The 12,941-nt window shown below is 50.7% G+C and overlaps 1 protein-coding gene across 13 annotated transcripts in view; it reads left to right on the forward strand.

Annotated features, from left to right (window-relative positions):
• GRAMD1B (GRAM domain containing 1B) overlaps positions 1 to 12,941 on the forward strand; it is a 243,565-nt gene that overhangs the window by 129,812 nt on the left and 100,812 nt on the right. Inside the window, exon 3 of one of the 13 annotated variants that reach the window (XM_032357901.1) lies at positions 3,398 to 3,441. The exons of the other annotated variants lie outside the window; for them this stretch is intronic. Within the exon in view, the coding sequence (XP_032213792.1) occupies positions 3,398 to 3,425 (28 nt within the window). The 3' untranslated portion in view covers positions 3,426 to 3,441. The remainder of the gene's footprint in view (positions 1 to 3,397; positions 3,442 to 12,941) is intronic. 13 annotated transcript variants of the gene reach the window in all.

The following is a 12,941-nucleotide window of genomic DNA, read 5'->3' on the forward strand; positions in this document are numbered from 1 at the left end:
GGAAGTGCCATGGACCCTTTCCAGGTTGACTGTGTCAGTGACCATGGGGCAGTGAGTTGAAGAAGATCAGTCCATTAGCCTAAATGGTATAGTCTACTACTTCTATTCTTGTCCTTTTTCCTTTGGTTTTATGGAACTTTTGTGCCTCTTGGCTAATAGGATAAGATGGGATAGGTTAGGGAGACATGACCTACTCAGTGCTTCTGGTGGCTGGAACCAGGAACGCATCTTTTTCCCCCTTCATTTTAATCCTGATAGTTGACCACTTTGGTGAGATGTTTGGTCTACTGTGCTGCCTAAATAAAGTGAATATGAGTGAATCTTTGATTCTTTTTTTTTTTTTTTTTTTTAAGATTTATTAATTAGAGTGAGCCTGAGTGGGAGGGGCAAAAGGAGAGGGAGAGAGAGACTCTCAGGCAGACTGCCCAGTGAGCATGGAACCTGATGCAGGGCTCAATCCCAGGCCCCTGAGATCACGACCAGAGCTGAAACCAAGAATCAGAGGCTTAACTCGCTGCTCTACCTAGGAGTCCCTGATGATTCTTTTTTTTTTTTTTTTTTTTTTTTAAGATTTTATTTATTTATATAAGAGAGAGAGTAGGAGAGGGGAGAGGTCAGAGGGAGAAGCAGACTCCCTGTCAAGCAGGGAGCCTGATGCGGGACTCCATCCTGGGACTCCAGGATCATGACCTAAGCCGGAAGCAGTTGCTCAACCAACTGAGCCACCCAGATGCCCCCTGATGATTCTTTTTAAAAACTGTTTCCGTTGGACACAGGAGATTTGCTAATATATATACCAACCTCTGAATATGCCCAGGATTTTTCCCCCCATGTCTTGATAATGCATTTTCTTACAATTTGGCATCTTTCACAGAAAAGGGGATGGTCTCCAAAGAGAAATATTAAATTGAGGTTTTATATTCTCAGTCTGTAATAATGGAAGCAGAAGTTGGGGACCGATTGAAGGGGGGAAAGTGAAGTGGTGGGAGAGGTAGCAAGGGGTTCGGTGTCCACGAACACGGGCTTGAATCCCAGCTCTGCTGTGCTGTGTGACCTCGGGTAAGTCCCTGAAAGTCTCTGAGTTCCAGTTCCGTTCTCTTGGGAAGGGAGAACAGCTTACCTCGCAGGGTTCCTGCGAGTATCAGATGAGGCAGCAGATTTGAAAATACCCCAGAGCCCCAGGCATTTGGGAGTTGTAATTCTTACTGTTCTGTCATTAAGCCAGATGCACAAAGGCTGTGGAAACTGGTCGAATCCGTGGTGGTATCGTTCTTTTGGGAAACCCTTTCCTGCTCTGTTGTTGGTCTACCTGAATGTGCACTTTGGTTGTGAAGTCAGGCTTGAACAGAAGCAGGGTCAGAGAGAAGAATGAGGGGAGGAGAAGGCCAGAACGGACCAGACCGAGAGATCACAGGTTCATTGCCTTCTTTTTTAAAATTCTCTTATATTTTAAGCTCTCTGTTGAACCCTTGCTATGCTGGATTTTTCCTCTGCTCTGGAAGCTGGACTGGGGGATGGGTAAATGAAGGGTGTTATTTCTTTCGGGGTCTCCCCTTTTTTGAGGGTAAGTCCATCTGGAATCGGAAAAGGAGTGTTGGCAGTCCTTTCCTTGCCCTTTCACTTTTTTTTTTTTTTTTAGATTTTATTTATTTGAGAGAGAGAGAGAGCAAGAAAACACAAGCTGTGGGGAGGGGCAGAGGGAGAAGGAGAAGCAGACTCCCCGCTGAGCAGGGAATCCGATGCGGGGCTCCATCCCAGGACCCCAGGATCACGACCCGAGCTGAAAGTTGATGCTTCACCGACTGAGCCACCCTGGTGCCCCAACCCTTTCACTCTTTTCTGGGTGTTCATTTTCCCATCTGTAAAATGGAGCCAAAGCTTTAAGGTCCCTTGCACCTTAACATTTCATGGGTCCGAAACCATAAGCATCAGGGACTCAGAGGATCTTAACAGCAAGGCCAGGGTAACACTTTGGGAGGAGCTGGTAGAGCTGGAGCTCACGGGGAAGCCTGAAGATCCTGGTCTGCTTTTGCCTCGGTTATTCTCTCTCTCTCTTTTTTTAAAATTATTTATTTATTTGTTTGACAGAGATCACAAGTAGGCAGAGAAGCAGGCAGAGAGATAGAGGAAGGGAAGCAGGCTCCCCGCTGAGTAGAGAGCCCGACGCGGGGCTCAATTCCAGGACCCTAGGATCATGACCTGAGCTGAAGGCAGAGGCTTTAGCCCACTGAGCCACCCAGGCACCCCTCGGTTATTCTCTTTGATTGGGAGACTATCTCTAAAGGTTAGGCAGGAAGGTCAGGGGTTCGGGAGAGCACACGAGCGAGCGTTGTGGAGTGTTGCCCCTTTGTGTTTCCGCCCGGGCACATACCGTGAATATGCATGCCTTGCCGTGTTCTGTTGGAGGAGAGGCTTTGCACTCTCCCTGAAACGGGAGCAGCCTCCGCGCTCTAGGGCCTGGGGTGCTCCGCTCCCTTTCCCCTGGCGGCCTCTGGCTGACACAGCCTATCCCAGGTTGCCAGAGTGAAATGGGCCGGAGAGGAAGCTGTAGTCTCGGCTCGCAGAGCGGCCTGTCCCTGCCGGGCAGGAAACCTACAGTGATGAATGAGGCCGGATGAAGTCATCCTGCTCCTCCAATCAGGCTGCTCGCCGCGAGCCAGGGGCCTCTGCAGATCCAGCCGGGCTGCCGGCTGCTCTCATGTACCATTAGACAGAGGCTGGGAGTCTCTGGGAGTGGAGTGGGGGGGTGTGAACCGCCCGCTCCTGGCTTCTGTGTAGGCCTCAGTCAGTCTGAATGTTATTGCAAGGTGAGTGGCTTCGCCCGGCACGTTCCTCTCCCTCTGCGTTCTCCACCTAGCCATGCAGGGCTCCGGCGCCTCCCGCTTCCAGCTGAGTGCCTGTACCCCCTTCTTGAGGTTGTCACGCCTGCCCCCACCGGCCCCCCAGCCTCCTCCCTACCTGCTGCCCCCAGCACTTGCTCAGCACCCTCCAGCTGGCCGCTGCCCACACGCTCCCCTCTTCCTGACCTGTGGGTACCAGTTGGCCGGGTGATGGGAGGCCGGGCCCTCCCACCTCTCTGCGCTCTCCCCCAGCAGGGGGAGCCCCGGGAGGCCCACACTTGCCTCCAGGGAAGAAGTCCCAGGCGAGGGGAGATGCCCCCTGACTCAGCCTGACGTGAGCACCTGTGGGAAGCCAGGCAGCCCCCTGACTTGCCTGGGACCCCAAGCCTCCTTCCTGTCCCCTCCCGCGCGACCCCCTCCCCCGCCAGGAGAGGACAACTTGAGGGGCCATAGAACAGGGTCTTGTTTTCCCTGACCTTCCACAGGGGTGGTTAGTTCTCTCTGGGTGGACGTTTGTGACTCTGCCTTTTCTCTCTGGATGGTCCGCTGCTCCTTAGGCCAAGCAGAGATCATGGAGCCGGCTGATATGGCGACAGCAAAGGTAGGATGGAAATGCTGCCGGCCGCACTGTGCGTAAGTGGCTTCGCTTGGCGAGTTCTGCCTTTGGTTCACTTTTCTCTCCCCTCCTGTCCCTCAGCCCACCAGTCCCCAGCGTCCAGGGGCTGTGTCAGAGCAGAGGGAACCGACCTGAGCAGGATGCCCTCAGGAGAGGGGAGGAAGGGCTCGTCTCGCAGAGCACACCCCTCACCTTCATGTGCCCTGGAGTCTGAGCGGGGGAGGGGACGGGGACTCTAGCTCTGTCTGGGCTGACTTCTGTGTCCGTCGTCGTGTTAGCTCTGCCTCGTTTTTTTCATTTATCCCTATCCTGTCTCTCTTTTCTGCCTCTACCTCACGCCACAGTGCTCTCTCCACCCATCTGTGCCGTCCCTCTCCTTCCTGCCCACCTTCTGTTTGCTTCTCTCTTCCCTCCGCCTGTTGTATAAGGAACGGGTGGGGTGGGTGTGGGTCGGACGGTCTTGAGAGCAGAGACTGCCTCTCATCCTGCAGCAGATGATGGCCTTGGGATTGGCGAGGAGTTGGGCTCTGAGTGGCAGATGCTGCTGCTGTCTCCTCCCACCCTTCATCTGATGCCCCAATGAAAGTGTGGGTCTGGGCCCCTCTAGGGAGTGGTGCCCGTGGCTTTGTCGCAGGGACCCAGCTGGCTCACTAGAGGGCGTTCCTGAGACAGATTTTGAATCCCTCCTGAATCCTGCTTGCAGTTTGGAATTTGTTTTTCTGTGCATTTTCCCCAACAAGGAACTTGAGCCCTTGGGAGTGGATGGGGGATCTAAGGAGGGGTCTTAGCCTCAACCCCGGCCCCTACGTGTAGGGGGAGACCTGTAGTCCTAGAATTTCTCAGCCCTTGGTTGGGCTGGGGCTTGCCTGTTTGGTCAGATGGCAGGGTCTTCTTTGTCTCGGAGATGCGAGACTGGACAAAGCTAGACTTCTGAAACAGTTGGGCACCCCAAGTGTATATGGAGAGGATGAGGTTGGAGGCCCAGGCAGCAAGGGTGCCGTGGGCATTAATGTGTTCTAGAAGTTAAGACAGGTCACTGCGAATTGCCGATCTGGGTTCCCGGCCCCTTTGTCCTAACTCCCACATGGCATATGATCTGACCCAGATTACTTAACCTGTCGGGATTAAGTCTTCTAGTCTGCACAGTGGTGAACATTACACACAGCTGTTGTTTTAACGAGCTTAGATTCATCAAATACTTTTTCTTTGAAGAAAGGAGACAACGGTTCTATTTAGCAGCGGCCCTGACCGTCCGCTTGTCCAGATTGCAGACTGTCTACTCAGATGGGTGAGCTGGCTTTGGAGCTGGACCGTTCCTGAGGCTAGCCTTTGCTTTCAAGACCTTGAATAGTGAATCTGATTGATCATTGGACACTGATACCATTTAACCCCAGGACAGTGATGGCTTTTTCTTTAACCTTCTGTCCTCCAAATGCTTTGGAGGAGTTGAGTTCAGGTGCTTTCCGTCTGGGTCCATGAACCAGGAAGTTCCTTAGGAGAGGGTCCTTGAGCCTCATTCATTTGTAGGTGGAATTTTGTATCTCTGCATTTTTCTGGGAAGAGTACCCATGGCTCTCACCAGATCTCTAGAAGATTTAAAACTCAGAAATGTTTAAAGAGCTTTTGCTTTTTGCAGCCCAGGTGCTGAGAGAGCTTATGGATGATGGCCGATGTACCAAATCTCTGATCGCGTGTCAGTCCAGTGCCGGTGCTGAGTGCAGATTCATGTTGTGACTCATTGGTACCTCGTTTACATATGGCTTGGGTGCCTCTTCTTTAATACGCTGTCGTAGGTAGATATATTTCTAAATACATGTAAATGCACCTCTTACCTTATCCTTTCCCCATTTAGTTCTTTTTTTTTTTTTTTAAGATTTTTATTTATGTATTTGACAGACAGAGATCACAAGTAGGCAGAGAGGCAGGCAGAGAGAGAGGAGGAAGCAGGCTCCGCACTGAGCAGAGAGCCTGATGCGGGGCTCGATCCCAGGACCCTGAGATCATGACCCGAGCTGAAGGCAGAGGCTTTAACCCACTGAGCCACCCAGGTGCCCCTCTCCTTTTAGTTCTGAGGTTCTGTTCTCAGCGTTTCTCTTAGCCCCGCATATGTTAGGTTCAGGTACCCCAGGGTGAAATAGCTTTCAGTTTGGAAGCGTGGTCATTCCTGATGACAACACTACCTGTTCAGACTGCGCTGGGCTCCTGGAGGAGGGCTGTTGGGGGCATAGCTTCATCTCCCGGAGTCTGGTTTTTGAGGCTCTGTTACTGCATTGCCATGGTACTACCTTCCCACCCCCCTCTGCGGCTGTTGTTTTTAAGGTTGTGGTTTCAGAATGGGGCCGTCTGATGTCCTGACATGACTGGGTTAAGATATGTGGATGGTAAATTGTGCCCCGAGAGTTTCTGTTTCAGCCCCGAGAACAGTTGGTGGGCATTCGTCAGTCCACACGCTCGACGAGTGTGAAATGCCAGGAATATGTCAGCGGAAGGCTCAGGGTGGAGGTTTCCATTCGATGGTGTGTGTGCGAGCACCAGGAGCGCTTGTTCACGGGTTGTTGGGGGAGACAGATGAGTAAACACATTATGATGGTACAAGGTAATGGGGGTTGTAACAGAAGTTGAGGTCAGCAGGGAAGCGCTGAAGAACTCTTTGATGTTCCCTGGGCGGGCAGGAGGGCTTTCTAAAGGAAGCCACATTTGCTCTGAGACCCGAGGCGTCGGTAGGGGCTTCTCAGGTGGACAGGAGAAGGGAGGGGGTGTTAGGAACCCGCATCAGACAGATGTGCCTTCCAGTGCTGACACTGCTGCCCTCTGCTTCTGTGACCTTGAGCGGATTTTCTCGGTCTCTCATCTCTGCATCCTTATTTGTAAGTGAGGGCGGTAGTGTGGACCCTGCAGGGTTGTAGTGAGGATTAAATGAGATCACGCCTGGCACACCGTGGCTGTTCCCCGAATAGGAGCAAGGCAAGGGGAGGAGACGGCATGAATGTGGCAAAGCCCAGGTCACTGTTCGGCATGATCAGGCCTGAGGAACAGGGGATGAAACTAGATGCAGGAATTGACAACCCACAACAGCCTTACACTGTCCTGAGATTATGTTGATAATGGGAACAATCGAATAATTTTAGGATATCATTGGATTTGCTTTTGAAAGTGTATTCTCTGGCTACGGGGTAGACAGATCATTGATCATTTCCTTATTTGGTGCCATCTCTAAGACCTCTTTGTTGTTGTTTGTTTGTTGCTTTTAACATAAATCTATCTTCCCTAACTCGACTATAAGCTTTTGTTAAATTTTTTTTTTTTTTAAGATTTTATTTATTTATCTGAAAGACAGAGATCACAGCAGGCAGAGAGGCAGGCAGAGAGTGAGAAGGGGAAGCGGACTCCTGGCTGAGCAGAGAGCCCAATGCGGGGCTGGATCCCAGGACCCTGAGACCATGACATGAGCTGAAGGCAGAGGCTTTAACCCACTGAGCCACCCAGGCTCCCCTAGACTATAAGCTTTTTAAGGGCAGAGTGCTAGTGTGTTTCCACTTTTTAACCACAAGCACCCCCCTTCACTCTCCAGCATCTAGCATATTACTTGGTATATAACAGACACTCAATAAAGATTTGGTAAGTGAACACAAAAATTGGAGAGAAGGTACCCCTGCAGACCTAATAATGAGAATGGAAAAGCAGGTATAAAAGTGAAAGCAAGACACAAACTCGCGTCGCTCCGGGAGCTAGAATTGACATACCTTTGTACATGGTTCAGTGGGAGGTGGAAGAGGAGCATGGGGTAAGTAGTGCCAGGTGTCTGACCGGGTGACTTGGTAGGTCGTGATGCCATCTACTGAAGCAGGCGCCAGGAGGTTGGAGTCAGAAGGAGGTGCCAGAGAGACAGTGAGAAGCTTTGTTTATTCCGGCAGGCTCTGAGGTGCCTGTGGGACATACAGGGAAAGGTGTTCAGGAACAACTGAGAATTTGTATCTGAGGTTAGGGGAGGGGCAGGAGCTGTCTGCATGGATTTGAGAGGCTCAGCCATACTCTAAGGCATTGTCAAAGCATTCAAGAGTAGATTTGGTCATCATGAGAAAAAAGAGTTACAACTATGTGGTGATGGATGTAAACCAGGCTTGTTACAATCATTTCACAACGTACACGAATAATGATTCATTGTGTTTTGCACCTGAAACTAATATAATGTTATATGCCAATTACATGTCAATAAAATCCCCTGGGTTAGGAACCTCTGTGACCCAGATGACCGCTTAAAGACAAGGGAGTTGACTAGAGAAGGCTTTCAGATCCCTCTTCCCAGCAGTTAAGAGTCAGAGCCCCTCCTCACATCGGAATGTGAGCTCCCAGAACCCGGGAACCCTTCCTCATAGGGAAGTCTGAATTTGGGGACGTAGCAGAGAAGTTGAAAGAAGCTGGTGGACTGACACAGAATTGCCACACAGTTGTTTTACTTACAGAAGGCAGCAAAACTACCATCTCAAATGTCCACAACTACTGTTTATATTTAAAGACTATTTTTTAAGAGTATTTTAACACAAATTTAAAGGGGCATGTTATCGAAAACTAAAAATATATTTATGGAAGGACGCAGGTGTACTTATTGAGTGGCTGTGATCATAAGGCACGTGGAACCTGAGCTCATGAGGATGCCATTCTCAGTTGTTGTGATGTTTAGAGAAAATAATAGCTATAGGGGCCTGAAACATCTTTAAACATTTCTGGCCCCCACCCCCAGCCTCTCATGAGAAAATGTCCTAATGGTAGGAAATGAAACTTTAAATTCCAGCCCATTAGACACCGTCTGCTCTGTCCAAATAAACCCGTGTTTACTGGCAGTGAGAATAGCAGTATGTTCCGAAGGCACTATTTCTGGACACCTGTCATGCTAATAAGAAGTTCTTGCCTCCATAAAGGATGATGACAAATATTGGATCCTTTCTCTGGCCGACTCTTTTTGTGTTAAGACCAGACTAATCAGGAAATAATTGTCACAGACAGACTCCGTATTGGTTAGCTGAGTATGTCCGCCATTACTTGTTAATTGATTGAAAAATTGGCATAATGATTACAGACCTATGTTCACTCAGGGAAACAGAAGTACTGTGTCTTGAGTATCTCTGCTTCTCTTACATGACTTACTACTTTAAACTTTATGTTAAAACTACTTAATGCCCATGTCTTAACTTCCTTATTAGATGATAAGCTTCTGGAGAACAAGGAGGATCTTGGATTTATTGTTGAAATACCGTGCCGATTTGCCCGAGTGCTGAACGTAGTAGGCACTCAGTAAGTAGAGTAATTGTCGAATAAATAAATGGTTGGCAGATGTTGCAGAAATACCGCAAAACAAAAATATAAAAATATCCTCCAGAGAATAGGGAAAAATCAGAAGCTTTTGTTTAGGTAAAGAAGAGAACGGAGATGAGGCATGGAGAACTGGGTCTGGTTCTTGCGGTAGGTAGTTGTAGTTTGTGGGGAATCATCGTAAGTGTGGTTCAAGTGTGCTGGGCACCTAATAGTAGGTCACAGGTTAGGTCATTGACAACCTAGCCACTGTATGGGTTGTAGCCAGCACCTTTGTGTAGATGGAGGGGAGGCGTCGAGAAATGTGGTTGACTTGCTCAGGGTCCCGTAGCTATTACGCAGGAATCTGAACTCAGGTCTAATTCCAGAATCCCCATGTGAAACCACAGCACACACACCTCCGGGACAGGTGTCAGGCTTGAATCAGGTACGAATGTGATTTTCCTAGGCTTGTCCTCTCATCCAGCCAGCTCTCGGCCAACAGTAAATTCTTGTGTCCTTGGCCAGGAGTCCTTCACTGTTAAGATGAGTGGACGCTCGCTCCGTTCATCAGTTTGTGAAGGGGTCCTCCTCTCGTGTGACTTAGATGAGAAGGGAGAAGTTTCCATTTGGTGGGAAGAGAGCAGGAGCAGCTGGCCGTGGGCGGATGGGCGCTCCCTCCCCCGAGAGAACCTGAGCTTATAAGCTCCCTTCTGGGTCCCCGATACCATCAGTCACCCTGAATTTCTCCTGAGGGTAAACCGGGAGGATCAGGGTGGGTAATTAGAAATCTGCCTTGTTTCTCCCATCTGGCAGGAGAGATGTTTTCTTTTGTTATGCTTGTAATTAGGATGAGTGAAGTCAGGTGAGGTCCCCTCTCCTGGCTAGTGGGGTTTCTCTAAGGTGTGTGTCTCTTTCCTGACAGGAGGGCTGTACCACCCGCAGGTCACCCTTCTGTCCGGCAGCAGAAAGAGCTGTGATCTGGAACACACTAATGAAGGAGATGGACAAATGAGCCAGCACTCAGGCGGGCAGGCAGGTTTCCAGGCAGCCGGGAGAGATACCGGGAGATGAAGGGGAGGGGGGGTCCTCTTTGGGATTTCCATAACCAGACCGCCTCTGAGGCCAGCAAGAGAGGAGATTTCGTCCTGGCCTGGCTGAGGAGAGGCTCTGAGGCTAGCGTGAGAGGAGTGGGTTCGTGGGACCCAGCACGGGCCTCACCTTTCTGCTTTTCTTCTTTTCATCAACCGCAGTACCCCCTTACCTTGGGGCTAGGGACAGCCACCAGCGGTAGGAAGAGAACTGGAGCCCCCGCTCCCCCGGAGCCTCAGTCTCTTCCTCCCTGAAATGTGGCTTAGTACTACCTCCCTGGGCGTTGTGAGACTCACAGGACGTAATGTAGGGGAGACTACTTGACGCTCTAGAGTGGCCCCCCTGCTTCCATCCTGTCTTCCTTCCCTCTCCAGTCAGCTGGGGTGGTGAAGCAGCTGGGGGCGGGATGAAGCTGGCTGGAGCCTGGCTTTGCCCTTGCCCATCCTGTTGGAGGCCTGAAGGAACATTCTGGATTAGCAGATTGTGAAGAAGGGGCAGAGAAGGATGGGACAGGGTTTTGGGTGGGGGGGGGGGGTTGGTACGTCTCTCCATTTTTTATCTTTACTTTTTGTTTAACTCCAGTGCCCTGAGTGATTCCCTAGGGTCCCAGAGGCAGAAGGAAGCTGCCTGGAAATGAACCGAGCCCTGCTGGCTTTCCACACAAACCTGGGGACCTCTGCTGCTCTGTGGCCTGTGCCACCCCTCCCCTCCCTGCCCCTGTCCCCCCTGCAGTGGACTGGTGGGGCTGGAGGGCAGGGGTGTGCACATGGGTCCCAGCACCGGAGGGGAGGGGCAGCTTGGGAGGCTCCCAGCTGGGAGCTGACACAGATGAACAGACCAGAAGGCGAGGCCAATGCCTGCAGCCCACACTGTCACCCCAGAGCCAGTGACTAATAGTGGCAGAGGGTGGGGAGAAGAGACTGGGGGATGGGGGGAGGAGGGGCAGGGAAGTGGGGAGCACCTAAGCGGGTGCCGCTCTGGCCATCTGCCGTCCTCCCCTCACACAGGCTCTATGGACTGCGGTTTGGGATTTGGAAGAGGATTCTGGCTGGAGGACGAGGAGGCTTGTTGAAATGGAGTGTTTCCGAGGCTGCTCCTCCCCCGCTGCTCCTCTCACCAGCTTCCTGACCTCCAAAATGCTCCTTAAATATAACACTCCCAGCGCCTGACGACTCCCCTGCCTGAGCTCGGAGCTTTGATTCCCCAACGTGTGACTGCAGCACTGCTCTGCCCCAGTTCTGCCAGCTCCTGGAGGCCCGCAGCTCGGCCCGGGTCCTGCGGCTCCCCTCTCCTCCGGAGGCGCGCGCAGGGTCCGGAAGCTCGATGTAGAGGGGAGGCCTCGGGGATCATGTCCACGGTCTATTTTCTGCTCCAGATAGGCTCCCAGTAACTTCCCAAGGTCACGAAGAGGCGTGAGCTTCCGGTGGTGGAAAGAGCCTCTGATGGGTGGGAGGCAGGGGCCGAACTCTCTGGTGAGTTCTGGGCTCACAGCTGCCAGGTTTCCTGTGGCTGAGGCCTTGGGTGTCTGCGTAGCTCTATGCGCTGGTTCAGAGACCTCCCACCAACCAGTCCTTACTTAGGGATGAGGCAAGAAGCACCAATCCTGGTTTTGTTGGCCTGGGAAAGGAACAGTACTGGGGTGGTGAGACCTTCAGGCTTGTAGGAGGCCAAGAGGAAGTCAGAGCAGCTAAAATCAAAAAGGAACTTCTTGGGCGCCTGGGTGGCTCAGTGGGTTAAGCCGCTGCCTTCGGCTCAGGTCATGATCTCAGAGTCCTGGGATTGAGTCCCGCATCGGGCTCTCTGCTCAGCAGAGAGCCTGCTTCCCTCTCTCTCTCTCTCTGCCTGCCTCTCCATCTACTTGTGATTTCTCTCTGTCAAATAAATAAATAAAAATCTTTAAAAAAAAAAAAAAAAAGGAACTTCTTCCAACTTGCATTCTAAACCCAATAAAGTTTGGAAGAAACCATTGTATTATAGTGAGAGGTTAGGAGGATACACCTCAACCTTAAGTTAACCAGACCTATAAACACAACAAGCTTAGGAATATCCATGAGCCTGGGAAGGTCCAGTTTTTGAACTTAGGTCTTTGAAAATGCAGATAACACAAACTGTCCCTCTCAGCCCCTCCCCACCACCGTCCTTGTCCATTCTGTTCACAAAGACCTAAAGGAGAAGACTGGTGTCAGGTATTTTCTAGTTACTTTGTTTTTAAATTGTTTTTGCTCAGTAGTGAATAATTATAAAGATTATTTATAAAGCATTAAATGTGAGGGCTCCTGGGTGGCTCAGTGGGTTAAAGTGTCTGCCTTCGGCTCAGGTCATGGTTCCAGGGTCCTGGGATCGAGCCTTGCCTCAGGCTCCCCGCTCAGCAGGGACTCTGCTTCTCCTTCTCCCTCTGTCCCTCCTCCCAGCTTGTGCGCATGCTCTTGCGTCTCTTTCTCTCAAAGAAATAAAATCTTAAAAAAAAAAAAAGCATTAAGTATGTATAAAGCATACAAAAAGAAAAAGCAATAAGCACAGTATACATCTTGCCTGTCCTGCTGATTCCGCTGTCTGCTCCACCCTTTAAAGGTGAATGTTGACGTTGTCCTGTGCTTGATTTTTTTTTTTTTTATTTTAATGGACACAGGCTGTCTAGCTGTACAGATCCAGAATGCATGCATACTCTGAGTGCTGATGAGGCCGAGCACCTTATCCGTATATGAATTTGAGCTGTCTTGTTCCCTCTTTGTTCTCTAGCTGCACGTGCATGGGATCACACTCTGCATTCTTCCCTGATTGGCCTCCTCTCTTCAGCATCGTTTCTGAGATTCATTCACTCGGTTGCTCGGGACGGTGATTTATAAATTTTCTGGAAGTTATATGCAATGGGCACTGTAAGAAAATCCCAGTTATTTGTCCTTTCTCCTGTTGGTAGACCTCCATCTCCCGGCGTGGGAGTTTGTTTCTGCAGACCGTGTTGCCACATAGCGTGCCGTCTGACGTTTCCCCCGCACCTCGCTTACTGGTAGCTTCTACGGTGGCTGGAATGGAACCGCTAGCTGTTAGGGGATGCATTCCTTCAACTTGCCCACGTAATACCAGATGGTTAGCTGCAGTAGTTG

This window comes from Mustela erminea, chromosome 9 (assembly GCF_009829155.1).
Source record: "Mustela erminea isolate mMusErm1 chromosome 9, mMusErm1.Pri, whole genome shotgun sequence".
Classification (NCBI taxonomy): Eukaryota; Metazoa; Chordata; class Mammalia; order Carnivora; family Mustelidae; genus Mustela; species Mustela erminea.